Source organism: Physeter macrocephalus, chromosome 9 (genome assembly GCF_002837175.3).
Source record: "Physeter macrocephalus isolate SW-GA chromosome 9, ASM283717v5, whole genome shotgun sequence".
Taxonomy (NCBI): Eukaryota; Metazoa; Chordata; class Mammalia; order Artiodactyla; family Physeteridae; genus Physeter; species Physeter macrocephalus.
Genome location: NC_041222.1, coordinates 51,003,879 through 51,018,532, shown reverse-complemented (window position 1 = coordinate 51,018,532; position 14,654 = coordinate 51,003,879). Strand labels below are relative to the sequence as shown.

Here is a 14,654-nt window from a genome sequence, read left to right as displayed (position 1 = left end):
CTTAAAATGGAAAATAAATGTGTAGAACATGCCCTTTTTCCCCTCACTGCCTTCCAGCCGCCCTGGCTTTCTTTTAATTACTCCAATATACTAAGCTATTTTCCATTCCAGGGCCTCTTCTTGGGATATTCTTTCTCCTCAAAAGCTTTCCCACCCGTCTTCACTCAGCAAACCATTCCTTGTCCTTTAGGTACTGTATTAGTTCACTAGGGCTGCCATAACAAAGTACCACAGACTGAGTGCCTTAAATAATATAACTATTTTTTCACAGTTGAGGAGGCCAGAAGTACAAGACTCAGGTGCCATCAGGGTTGGTTTCTGGTGAGACCTCTCTTCTTGGCTTAATTTACCATGGTCGCCTTCTAGCTGTGTCCTCACACGGCCTTTCCTACATATTTGTGCACAGAGAGAGAGATCTCTGGAGTCTCTTATATTCTTACAAGGTCACCAGCCCTACTGGATTAGGGACCCACCATTATGACCTCATTTAACCTGAATTACCTCCCTAAAGACCCTATTTTTGAACAGTCACAGTGGGGGTTAGAGCTTCAACACATGAATTTTGAGGAGATGCAGTCCAGTTCCTAACAGATATCAGTTTAAATGACACTTCCTCAAAAGTGCTCCTCCAGGATTCTACACATTTACCTCACAACAGTTGTTGAGATTTATAATTATATATTTATTCATATGATTATTAATATCAAATTCCCCCACTACACTGCCATCTCCATGAGGCAAGGATGATGTTTGTTTTGTTCACCACTTCCCCGATATCTTAGCACACGATAGGCACTCAGTAAATATTTGTGGGATAATAGCCTGCAGAATCTTAGGAAAGAGTATAGTATAGCAAATGAGGATGGAAGAACAAAGTAATGAGCATTTCCTGTCTATCCCTGGGTGGTGGTAGGAATAGATGAATTAGGATAGTCTGTGTGCTGGTAATATGTAACCACCAGCTTGGGGTGGCAGGGGTTGGAGGTAGGGAATAGTATTGTTCAATTACCTTGGTGTAAGTACTCCCACAGTGGCTGATTCCAGGCTACAAATGTGACATCACTGAATCCAAAAGCTGGGGAGATATACTCAGTAGCATACCATTATATAATATTTTCACCTGAAGGGCATAAATGTAAAATAATTAAGAAGCAATGTATTTTGAGTGTTACCTTTATTTTTAATAAAGGATTTCTGAGAATTTAACGATTGACTTTTGCCAGCTCTGGCACACCACTGATGGATAGAGGAATGAATCTGGAGAAACTGAATGCATAGAAATTTATAATTTGTTATTGTTCAGGGCAAAAGGCAAAAACAATGCAAGCTGATCCTTACATTTTAGACCCGAATGACAAGGACAGTGAGAGTGGGAAGAGCACATCTGAGCAGAGAAGATGTTGATTATTCTTGGTATATGTTTATTTCAAGAGAAACCTGGGAGCAGTTTGAAATATAGGTCTCCCTTATGCTCAAAGAAAGGGCTATTACTTTAGGAATCATTTGTTTGAAGATTATTGCTGAACCATGAAGGAACCATGAAGGAGAATGAGAGAAAGGAGGACAGAACTTTGGGGATATTATCTCCATTTTGGGGGCTGGCAGAAATATGTAAATTAGAGAAAGAGATTCAGATGGAAGAATCCAGAGAAGCAGGAGGATAATCAGGGATTATCCTACAGGGATCCGATAGAAAAAAAACATTACATACTGAGGCACAGTCTAAAGAGCTGCCAGTAGATTTCTGAAGATGACATTTAGAGTTGTTGATTTTTTTTTTTTTTTTTTTAATGCGGCACGCGGGCCTCTCACTGTTGTGGCCCCTCGCGTTGCGGAGCACAGGCTCCGGACACGCAGGCTCAGCGGCCATGGCTCACGGGCCCAGCCGCTCTGCGGCATGTGGGATCCTCCCAGACCGGGGCACGAACCCGCGTCCCCTACATCGGCAGGCGGACTCTCAACCACTGCGCCACCAGGGAAGCCCAGAGTTTTTGATCTTTGATTTTGGTTTCCAACGTGATAGAAATTCTACCCTGTCCTAGAGTCAATGGAACCATTACGTGAGTCACACAGATCTTTTTGGCTAATTTCATATGCAACATGTTTCAGGTTATTTTGTATTTGAGGTCATTATAAAATCTCCTCCCTTCCTACCATAAACCCAAAGGGGAGTATCTGATGTTCATCATAATCCCTCAATCAGAGTCATAGAAACCAAGGAAGAAAGGCTTTTCAAGGAACTTTCATTAGGGATAGTTAAACACTGCTAAAGGAATGTTATAGAGGGATGGGTCACAAGAAAGTTTCCATATTTGGCAATTGTTGCTTACCCAGATGGCAGAAAGACATGTGAAGTAATGGTGATGCCCTGAAATGTGGTGCTAAAGTTTAGCATCTCAGAACCTGCATTGGAGTCCCTATTTGACCATTTACCATTAGCTATACGACTTCAGGGAAGTTCCTGAATGTTGTGAATCACTGAAGGGGAAAGGAAACTGAGAGACATTTGCTGAATACCTCCAGGACGCCAAGCCCTGTGGTGAGAAGGCGTTTCACTGCCATCTCATTTACCTTGAGAATATGTGTGAAAGCAGAAACTTCCTCAAACATAAGGTATTATTATTGGAAATATGGGGAGGAAAGGAAGAAAAGCTTGAGGGGGTAGATTAAAGCAAGATTTTGAAAGCCTGATCTCAAATGATCCTGTGGTGATTCTATCAAAAATTTCCTGGCATTAACATTTCCTATTTCTTGTTGTCAGCTTTAGAGGTAGAATTTTTAGATGGAGTTTGTACCTACAAAGCGACTGCATCTTTCTTTATGTTTGCAAAACACTCTATATGTTTAATTCAGCCTTAAAACTTACTAGATAATTAACGAGTTAATTATCACTATCATGATTTAAGAACAGAAAAACGAGAGGTTAAGTGACTGTCTCAGGGACACCCAGCCACTGGTATCTGGAAAAAGTATTTTGAACCTCATGGTCTTGCTTCAAGCTAAGAGACATCTCTAACATTTAAAACCCCCAAGAACTCCTCATCATAGAAAAGAGGTAACATGTAAGTTCCAGGGGACACTTTCTTCCCTCTCTTCCATATGAAGAGCAAGATTGGGCTGTTAACAATATTTTGTGTTTGGAGGAGGAAAAAATAAGTTTTGCACAAGTCATAGCCTCTGTTCTTTGTTTCTTTTCTTCCCACAATTCATGAGGTAGACATAGGCACATGTTTGATTTTTTTCCTTCCTCATTTTTTTTGGAAAAAAAAAATGAATTATCATCACCATGAAGAGGTTGATATTGTTAGGGTCTGGAGTTATCCCTACCAATTTTGCAAGATTCTGTAGTATCTTTTTGCCAGAATATAGAACCATGCATCATCCAGACATTTGGAATGGCCCCCGATGCATATTTGGACAAAATATTCCTGCCATTGTCTAGATTTGACTTGATACATAGGGTTCAGTTATATGGCTTACAGTGTGTCTTCCACTAGGCAGAAATGCATGAAATTGTATCTAGATGGAAGTAATGCACAATTAGAAAGACAACACAGAAGAAGGAAAAAGATTTACTTAGTCTTAGAACACACCAAATGTGGAGGCCGCCTCTGTCTTCCAGGCTAATTCTTACCTCGTTTCTTTATTTGCAATGTGATGGCTTATCAGGAGACCAAGATGTGGAGACCACTCAAAGCATTTTCCTGTCTCCCTCTTCCCTATCAGACACTTTGTGGACTCTTCACGTCTTCTCCACACAGTTCTGAACCTTTATCAAATGTAGGATTTCTTTCACTGACTGAGGGATCCCGTTACCATATTTGGATAGGATGCTCATTATACAAGGCCTCTCATGCCAATCACTAATTCATTCACTTTTTCACAAACATTATTGCACATTGACTGCATGCTTGGTGCAGGGCACAGAAAACAGAAAATGCAGTTCCTGCTCTCAAGATATTCTCATTATTTGCAGACAATGGCCCTACCAGACTAACTAATAATATGATGTGACTGGGACTGTAGGGTGGTATTTAAGACAACAGGGATCTGGGACACAGGGTGATTATAATCCTGCTGGGGGAATGGGGGAGGGAGAAGGTGGGGAGTGTAAGGGAAAACTTGCCATCTTACAGGTTTCTTTGGTAAAACTAACTAAAGAAAATGGGACTTCGTGGATCTCAGTGCATCAGGTTTCTAATCGTTTTGTGCTAGGAAATGTGCTATCATCTCTCAGACTTTTTCCCGAAGGCTTTTGCATTACACTTCAATGTCATGTCACTTTGTGGTTTAAACCCTGAATGGAGTCTTACAGTCAGTATCCAGAGGCTCTCTGACTAGATGCTGACAGTTTTTACATCTGACAAGACAAAAAAAGTAAACAATTTTTAAATAGTGGTTATATCCTATTTCTGCATAAACTAGTATCTGAACCTCAGGGCTCCTATGTGGAGGCTGGGTTTGATCTATGCTGCTCAGTAGTTACATAAAGGTAATATTTGTTACCAAATGCTCACTTACCACCTACAGCCACTTGGCAGTTGAATCAGGTACGCTAGTGCTCATTAAACTCATTTATATGAAGTTTGGGTACATCCCTTGCACTGTTGCTTCACTAGGCCTATGAAAATTTTACGTGCAGCTCCCAGAGCCATTCTATTTCTTTTGCTATTTCAGTCTCCTCAGTTCCCCATCCTTCCTGTCCTTCAAAACTTGGTTCAAATGCCGCATCATCCACAAACCAACACACCTTTTTTTTCTTGTGTTATAAATATTTATGTAAAGTATTATCTCCGCTGATAATCTGAGCTGTAGGTAGGACCTAAGTCACCTTTAATGTTGTAACCCCTATGTTACTTAGCAAAGTACTTCACTGCTCATTGAATGAAGAGATGGATGTATCAGTGCACAGGTGGACAAATAAATGAGCACATAGAAATACAAATGACGGGGAACACTGGCACGTAGTGAATGAAGGAGGCTGTCTGTTGCTTGGTGTCTAAGGTGCTGATATATACCTATTCCTGTTGATTACATGTTTCCCAGCCAGCTAAGCATCCATGATCAGAAGGAGAAAAACATTTGGATTCAGCCATACGTGACACATAAGTGGACTCAGCCAAAAGGGTTTGATAAAATTAGAGACAATAAAAGGCTTACCTTGGATTTAAGAACACAGATGTGTTATTTTGTTAGTATTCTTTCCCACACTCGAGGAAATTCCAATGTTCCAACCACCTGACTCTGTAATCCAGTTCAGTGAATTAGGTTGTCTCCTTGGCGGCAGAACTTGTCACTGTGCTTTGTTGATCTCTCACCTCCTCTTCTTTGAATCAGTTCCCACCAACTGGAGAACAACCCATAAGTCCATATAAGTAATGGAGTTTTAAAAAATGCCTCAGAGCTTCTTCAGTAACAAAGACTGAGGCTTTTATTTTCCCACACAGAATACTTGAACTTCACCTGAAATTTCAAAATACATTCAACTCTGGAAGAAAAAGGAGTAAAAGCAAGAAGCACACCCACACTCTCTAGTGATTGCTTTTTACTAAGAATTGCTTTCCATTGAGAATACACTGCACTATTTTGAGTATGCGGCAACATTTTAATATTTTAATTCTATACTTCCCACTAGACTGGTTTTAAAACTTCCTCGCTGAGTTTTAGAGTGTGAAATGTTTCGGGTTGAATGATTTACTAGTTTTCTTTTTCCCTTTTTTTAATAAATTGAACTAAAATAGACTGAAATAGTTTGTAAAAAGATAAAGCCTGGTTCGATCTTGACCAGTTTTTAAACTATCTTTTAATGTAAAAAACCTAAATGTGTTTTTTTTCATAATAATTTCAAACTAATGTCTGCTTTGTGTTACATGATCAAGGAGCATAGTAATTATAGATTTAATAATTTTACATTTTGAAACCAATCACCTTTTACTTGTTAATTTGTTCCCTACCCTTTGGTTTAGAATGCCCCCAAAATCATCACAGTAGCTATTTGAGTAGAATTAATGGATTTAAAACGTCGTTAATTAAAAGTAATGAGAATAATGTTATGATGTGTTGGTTCCCCAAGAGATTCATTTGGACCTTTATTTTCTCTGTTTTCCTTGTAGTGCGGGAGTTGGCCGGACTGGCTGTTTCATTGTGATAGACGCCATGTTAGAAAGAATAAAGCATGAAAAAACTGTAGACATTTATGGCCATGTAACTTTAATGAGAGCCCAGAGGAATTACATGGTTCAGACAGAAGACCAGTACATCTTTATCCACGATGCACTGTCGGAGGCAGTGACTTGCGGGGATACCGAAGTGCCGGCTAGAAACTTGTATGCCTACATTCAGAAGCTGACACAAAGAGAAACAGGAGAGAATGTCACAGGGATGGAGCTCGAATTTAAGGTATGATATTAGATGTGATGTGGTAATTCAGGAACAGTCATTCTGGAATTGTCCTTCTGAACCTTTCAAATTTGTGAAGTTACGAGATTCACCTGACCTTCTCCCTCAGGTGTCTGACTGTAAAACACTTTCTTCCTCCTTCCCTTTTCTATCCTTTGCTTCCTGATAATACCTAGAGCTCTTTTGTACCCTAATTTAAACGGAGAGATCATACTCTCAGAACATAATATTTAAAACTTCCATGGTCTATATGGAGTCATTAGGTAGAAGTGAAAAGCAGTACAGTTGGAAGAGTCCTTTGCTTAAAAGCAAACAAAATCTGTGTATCTCATGAGGGAATCTTGGGTACACTGAAGTCACGCTACAGGCTAAAATTATCTTTGATTTTTTTTCTTTTTTCCTACAACAGCGTCTAGCCAGTTCAAAAGCTCACACCTCAAGATTCATCAGTGCCAATCTTCCATGTAATAAATTCAAAAATCGCCTTGTTAATATTATGCCATATGAATCCACAAGGGTATGCCTGCAGCCTATCCGGGGCGTAGAAGGATCTGATTACATCAATGCCAGCTTTATTGATGGATACAGGTATACACTCTTGCTCCCCTGACGGTCCAAAGCCTTGCTATTTACATGTGCCCTAGTTTCACAGCCAGAATGAATTTCATCTCAATTCAAAGTGTTTTCTTTCCGCAGAGGTCAGCATTCAGTCCCTTGGTATTCGCTTTTTTATTATGTTAGATAGGAGTAAGAAGCAGCAGTCACAGAGTTTTTAATCTGTCCATGTGCACTCTTCTTTCAGAAGTCATTTGGATGTGGAAGGAGTTCATAAAGAAACTGTTTGTACCATATTATATAAATGTAATAGACTGTGTAAGAGTCATTTCTACGAAATGAAGCTGCACAACTGTTTCTTAAGTGATTTGTATGACACATGAAATCGAGCTATTAGCATTGCTCTGAAGTTGAAATAACAATTATAGGACTTCCCTGGTGGCGCAGTGGTTGAGGGTCCGCCTGCCGATGCAGAGGACACGGGTTCGTGCCCCGGTCCGGGAAGATCCCACATGCCGCGGAGCAGCTGGGCCCGTGAGCCATGGCCGCTGAGCCTGCGCGTCCGGAGCCTGTGCTCCGCAACGGGAGAGGCCACGACAGTGAGAGGCCCGCGTACCGCAAAAAATAAATAAATAAAAAACAATGATAAAGACATACATCATAATATTAACAAAGAAATTTCTTTTGCAAAATCCCCAAAATGTATTAAATATTCTTATTTGATTACACAATCCTAATGGGAATTTACTGCAATAGCATTAATAATGTTTTCATTTTGTATTACCTGGTTTGATGTTTACATATCAAATGCGAAACCTTTGCATGTTTTCTGATTACTTTAACATGTTATTTTCACTCTCTGTGATTCAGACAACAGAAAGCTTACATCGCTACCCAGGGGCCCTTGGCGGAGACCACCGAAGACTTCTGGCGGATGCTCTGGGAGCACAATTCCACCATCGTTGTGATGCTCACCAAGCTGCGTGAGATGGGCCGAGTGAGTGTCTCCTTATAAGACACTCAAACCACAAGAGAAATGAGGATTTCATTTTAAAAACCCGAGTGCCAGTGTCATTTCTTTGAAACACAGAGTACTCCGGACATGTTCTGGGCCATTCATTACTGTGTTGAATTTTAACTTGCAAAGCCATATCAAGTTCTTTCGTGTGTTTTGAAGAAAGAACTGGTACTTTGTTCCAGTGAAACACAATCATAGAGACAAATACGTCTGACTTGTTTTGACTCTCAATGTGTTCTTACTTCCTTTCGCTCTGGGCAAGCTAGAGCTTGTGTGCCATCATTACCCTGTATGAAGGAACTTGACTTTTTTTCATCTCTGAAGCAAATTTTTACCTGCTCATCTTCCACTCCCATTAAACTGTTGGAAAGTTACGTAGTTTTTCTAAGGATATAATCTGGTAACCTCAGCTTTACTTTTAAAAAATGATTCTTCTGAAAAATATATAAAATAGCATTAGAGACACCTAAGGACCTACCACTTAGATTCAATAGATACAAGCATTCTGCCATATGTGCTTGAGATGTTTTCTTTCTCGTCTTTGTATAAACTCAATGGTAGAGATGCATCCAAAACCCAACTTTTTAGAGCCCACAGAGGGAGTGAAAAAATACCAAACTAGGAAAGTAACTTGACTTTTCTGGTTTAGTTACTGAAGTCATTAAAACTGCCTGGGCTCAAGGTTCTTCAGCTGACGGAGATTGGACCAGGTCAATTCAGAGGTTTCTTTCTGTGTTCACACTTGATGGTTCTCTTCATTCCAAAACACAGTGTTGATCAATGCATGATTAACGTGACTAGCATTATGTCCGAGAACTGATGTAATTAATTGTCTAACTTGTAAGTGTGAAGGTGCTTACCCTATTGAAGAATTCAGTCAACTGATGTGTATTAAGCACCTACTATATGCCAAGTACTATGCTTGATAACGTGCACAAATATTGAACCACATGATTTCCCTATCCTCAGGGAACCTATGGTTTCAAAGAGAAAATGAGTCATATGCGATTGAAATGACCTTAAATTCTAAAACTGTATTAGTGAAAGAAAGACATTAAATATATAGATACATGATAAACAAAACTTCATTTACACTTTATGTAGCTTGACATTAATCTTTTTTTTTTCCTTAGGAGAAATGTCACCAGTACTGGCCAGCAGAACGATCTGCAAGATACCAGTACTTTGTTGTAGATCCCATGGCTGAGTACAACATGCCACAATATATACTAAGAGAATTCAAGGTCACAGATGCCAGGGTAAGTTGGCACAGTCTTAATGCTCTTAACCATTAACTGAAAAGTAGTCTAAAATGCATCCCTGGGAGAAATATTTGCCAAGTGACCATACTCCCAAAGTGAAAAGAAATCACTCATCCTGGAGGATTTTTTTTTTTAAATATAAGAGTAACTTTTCCTGTCCTGTAAGGTTTCTCACAAACCCAGGCTTGGCTCACATTCAAATGTAGCATCTGGCAGCCCAACTTTGGGGACGTGCTTGGTGAGTGTGTGTGCCGGGAAGCATTTATTGATTGGTTGGCTGCGCTTACATTCACCTCCTCAGCTTATTCTCTTTGGAGCTTTTCTGACTTCTTCATTACTTGAGGCTGTAAATATGTTGTTGTTTTGCTAAGCCCTTTAGGTCATGTTGGCTTGGAGGTTAATTTGGTATGATTTTAAAATTGCTGAGCAAATGGCATTCTTTAGAAGAATCTGACAAGCTTTACACATTCTAATATGATTCCTGGCATGGTTTATTCCTCGGTGTGCTAATGTGTCTGTCCATGAGAGCTGTGCACCCATGACCCTTGTTGGCTAATTTTCATTCTGCATTTCTTATCTAGATTGCTGAGTGCAAGGTTCAGCCCTGATGTAAGATGTTCTATGCATAAACTTTAATATCCTTGCCTTTGGCCACTTTCAAACCATGATTACAAACACATCTTAGGAGAGAGTGGGGTCAGTCCAAAGCCCTGCTTTGTTTTTGGAACTGTCACAGTGGGTGGGTTGAATAAAACTGTAGGGTAGAGCTATTTACTTGATCCATCGTGTTTTTTGGAAAGCAGCTTTCTCAACCAAGACTCATGTTTAGAGATTGTCTACTAATCCCCAAAGCCTGGCCCTGGCTGTTGACCTAAAGTGAAAGAGAAATTGGTTAGCAGGCTGCTTGGCCCAGGTGACAGACAGACCTGTTAATCCCAGAAAGTCTGAAGTCTTAACTACTCTGAAGGTGACTATACTCAAGACAGCAGTTGAGTCTCTAGGTCTCGTTTTGAGTTGCCCAAGCAAGCATGCCTTGGTGACCCATTGTTTAAAAAAAAAAAAGGAAAAAGCATGCCCTTTCAGAATATGAAGCTAGATATGTGAGTGAAAACTCTGAGAGCATTCCAAGCAAACACACCAACCATTTCTGACGACAAAGTGTAGGAGCCAGGCTCTGCAAATGGCAGAGACAAGAAACATTGAAGCAGGAACTTGTTCATATGTTTTGTTTTGAAGCCTCTCTGTGATTGTATAATTTTCTTAGCTGCCATAGCATTTGCTGTTTGTGCTCCTAGTATGTTTCTAATCTCAGCTTCCCAGTTTAGAAAGCAAGTTGGCACTTGAGAATACAGGATTGTTAAACAGGTAACCTTTAAATGGAGTCAGGTGGTCTCTCCTCCAAATCGTAAAGGTTTGTACACATGCTGTTAAAAACAACTATGGGCAGAAATGAAATCCCCAGGACAATCAGAGGAAGACAAATCTGTATTACCTAGCCTCTGGCTTCCCTTCCTGTGCTAACCATCCATAAGTTTGTTATGGGGCCAAGCAGTTACTTTCATATTCCTCAGTATTCTCACAAACTTGATGTGATCTCCCAATTTATTTCGATTCCCAAATGATTCCAGTCAGGAATATGCCCTGTTCGTATGGAAACCACCAGGCTGGTTGATGTGTGTCCATCTCGAGTTGGGCCATCCCCTGTTCTCCATATAACTGAATGAGAAAGATTGGGTCTCTGTCTACTTAACCAGAATCTTGGGAACTTGGACATCTGTATCCAAAAGGACTTTAATGTGGAGAGAGTTGCTACAAAAGTGTAAAGGAGGACCAAACTGAAGCCTTAACTAGGAGCAGGGACTCCTCAAATAGAATCAGCCCCTGTAAACTTGGAATTTGGATTCTCTCTCTCTCTGTTGATTCAGGGAAGAAAGTTGATGGTCTTAATCGTTATTCCTGCTTCTGTAAACAGAGGGTCCCTTCTGATTTTGTTGTGCTTCCAAAAACACTGTACAATTCCAGAAGGAATCAGAAGTCCCTTAGTTTCTTCTTTTGAAACCATTTATACTTCATGAATCAGAGTAATTTTGCCTAATCACTTTAGGAAAGATAGACTGCTCCTATATCTAGCTTTTGGTTTGTCTGTGTTAAAGCCCCGCAAAGACACCTCAGTTCCTGTGGTCAGCCAGGAAGAGTCCTTTTTCAGAAAATAGCACTTATTTACTAATAATCTCTCCTATCTCCCTGAGGGACACTTCACTTCCTGCTCAATAGCACAGTCGCCTGGTACACGCTGTGTATACTGCCTTGGCTAGAAACAGTATACCTCTGAGATGTGTGGGGCATCCAGGTTAACAACAGCTACCCAATTTGCATCAGATCCTTTCAGTGTCACTATTTGTCATTTGACAATGTTGCAAATAAGCAAACACAGCAAATGTGAAGGTATCATGACAATAGCAAAATCTCTGGTCTGGATGACATGCCTGGATGTTCCTTTCAGTATTAAGAAGTTATTGGATTCTGAAAATTTTGAAATGGAGTGTATATGTTCCACTTTGGTTTTGAAGGCAAACTTTGGGGCTCAGAGCATTTACTAATATCGGAACTAGGTGGCTTTTTATGAGAGCTCAGGTTTTTAATGGGCATAATGAGAGTAAATAAATTTGCAATTTAAATATATGTGAATGTAGACAGTGTTAATAGCAGGTAAGATACTAACTGACTAATTTTCTAGTTAAACATGTTTCTAACTTTTTCTTCCCCTTTTTTTCCCTTTTTTGGAAAAAATCATGCCTGCTGTTGTGGTCTGTGCACTGGCTGAATCCTCCTGGCGTCCTCCTTTGCGGTTGGATACGTGGCCTTCTCTCTAAAGGACGGGCAGTCCCGAACCGTGAGGCAGTTCCAGTTCACTGACTGGCCAGAGCAAGGAGTGCCAAAGTCTGGAGAAGGATTTATTGACTTCATTGGCCAAGTCCATAAAACAAAAGAGCAGTTTGGCCAAGATGGACCCATTTCAGTCCACTGCAGGTGAGAATCAGGAATGATGAGTTTCCATTTGTACTGAATGCAATGATAACTTTGAAAATATGTACTGCTGTCTATTCATTGTTGGTACCAGTTTACTGTGAATCTGCATAACTGAAATTTTATTTTTATTTTTCTCAGAAGTGTATTGTAAACCCTAAAGCAAGGACTCATTTCTCTTTCTTTCCACAAAGTGAAAATAATCAGAGGAAGATTTTTATCTTCAAATTTTGCCTCTTGTAACAAAGAACCAAACTGTGTTTTCCTTGCCTGTTTTACCGTAACAGGAATTGTTTGTACATCCCCGAGTGATAATTTGTTCAGTTTATCATGCCTTACTTGTTTTGCTTTCATAGCATTACCCTGACAACTGTCTTTCTGTATCTTTCTCCTGTGTTTGCCTTCTTGAGAAAACCACAAATAGTTATTAAGCCTTAATAACAATACTAATTCTTTTCAGTCAATAAGTGATTAGAATGGTACCTCAGTTAAAATTGCAATTTGCTTGAAAATTATTGCTATATCAGAAAATGAAGCACCTTCAAGTTAAGTATTTTCAATAGTTTCCACAGCATTTTATAATTCAACTCATTGAAGCTACTAGAAATAGCAAGTAAACAGTTCAGAAAGGACACTCACCATAAATTTAGTGCTTTTGGAAGTTACTATGCAAAAACCTTCTAGCAAAAGGAATTCACCTAGGGCTTCCCTGGTGGGAAGTGGTTGAGAGTCTGCCTGCCGATGCAGGGGACACGGGTTCGTGCCCCGGTCCGGGAAGATCCCACGTGCCGCGGAGCGGCTGGGCCCGTGAGCCATGGCCGCTGAGCCTGCGCGTCCGGAGCCTGTGCTCCGCAACGGGAGAGGCCACAACAGTGAGAGGCCCGCGTACCGCAAAAAAAAAACCAAAAAGGAATTCACCTAATTTTTTTTAGTTTCAGTTTGTAATCTCTTTATGGTCAAAATCTTGAAAGAGTTTATTAAAAAATTTACTTTGCTTCCCCCCCAAAATCCCGAACTACAGTTCTTAGTGATATGGGAGACAGGTCTCAAAACAGGAGAAATATTAGACATGGGCTTCAAAACATCTGAGCTCTCGTCCCACTTCTATCATCATGTAGCTCTATGACAGTAGGGAAATTTCTCTAGACCTCAGTTTTCTCAGCTGATCTCCAAGACCCCTTCTGGGACACACAGTGTGCTATTATATGAGAAGCAGACCTTATTTATACACATTTGCTGTGTGTTGAGTTTATCCAAAATTCTTTGCTCTAGATCACCGAAGAGCATGTAGGAAATGATGCATGGACTCGATATTCAGACAAAGTGGATGCTATATATATTGTACTTGAATTACCTGGATATCCCCCTTAATTTTCCACATAATTTGCCCAAATCCTAATCCAAATTTTCCAGTATAAGCTATAAAGAATATGTTCAACACATTTTTCTTTAACTTCAGGCATTCCCATAAGTATAAATAAGTGTGTGTATGCATGTGTCTCTTTTCATTGCTTTTGTCACAAAATTATTTGTATATAGAGTATATACAAAGACTCCTTTGTATACTATGACATGTTATTCATATATCTTAAAGACTTCCAGATATCTTCTCTTATCTGGGAATATTTTTAAAATACCACTTATTTATAGCTTATTCAAAACATGATAAAGTCAATAAATTTGGAAGTTATAAGGCCAGTGTCTGTTATTTTCTTGAAAGCACCTAGTAGAAAGCCAGAAACCCTATATTTTTGTTACATTTGAGCAATCAAATCAAGGTAAGATAGACTCTGGAGTACCTGGACCATTCAACAAAAAGATCATAAATCACAGTCTCTCAGGATTAAGAGAGACTTTCAAGGTTGAAAGGGACCTTCAAGGTCATCTACTCCAGCTTAACAGAGAGCCTTGACTGCTACTGGTTATCCTTAGTCACTTTGTAAAACCTGCCTATGGATTTTAAAGCTTCACTTACATTTCTGTTAGGACTCTTTAGAAAACCCAGTTTATAAAGGGACACACTATTTATATATCAACTACATCCCCAAGTAAATGAATCCATCCATTTTCTACAGCCTGTACCCAAGCATTACACATGCTGTTTAATTAGGATCCAAAAATGTAGGGATTTTTCAGATTATTCACTCTTTTCCTCATTACCTAAACCTCCAGATGCTTTCCTACTTCTTAAGAGCACAAAAGCTATGGATTAATTTTTCTTCTCTTGCTGCTGTTACACTTCTGGAATCATCTTAAAACAATAAAGAAAACAGAAACTCAAAACCTTGCTAACGTGGTGGAAAGAATCCTGGTGTTTCAGCTACTGAACATCTAAAAATAGTAGATAAGTGTATAGCTCAGCGGCTCTTAACCACTTTTTTTCTTCTTCTTCT

At 39.6% G+C, this 14,654-nt stretch overlaps 1 protein-coding gene across 1 annotated transcript in view; it reads left to right on the top strand.

Annotated features, from left to right (window-relative positions):
- Positions 1–14,654, top strand: part of PTPRD (protein tyrosine phosphatase receptor type D) — a 431,923-nt gene that overhangs the window by 413,577 nt on the left and 3,692 nt on the right. The window contains exons 30-34 of the mRNA XM_024126828.3: positions 6,114–6,399; positions 6,809–6,987; positions 7,825–7,951; positions 9,106–9,231; positions 12,110–12,264. Of these exons, the coding sequence (XP_023982596.1) occupies positions 6,114–6,399; positions 6,809–6,987; positions 7,825–7,951; positions 9,106–9,231; positions 12,110–12,264 (873 nt within the window). The remainder of the gene's footprint in view (positions 1–6,113; positions 6,400–6,808; positions 6,988–7,824; positions 7,952–9,105; positions 9,232–12,109; positions 12,265–14,654) is intronic.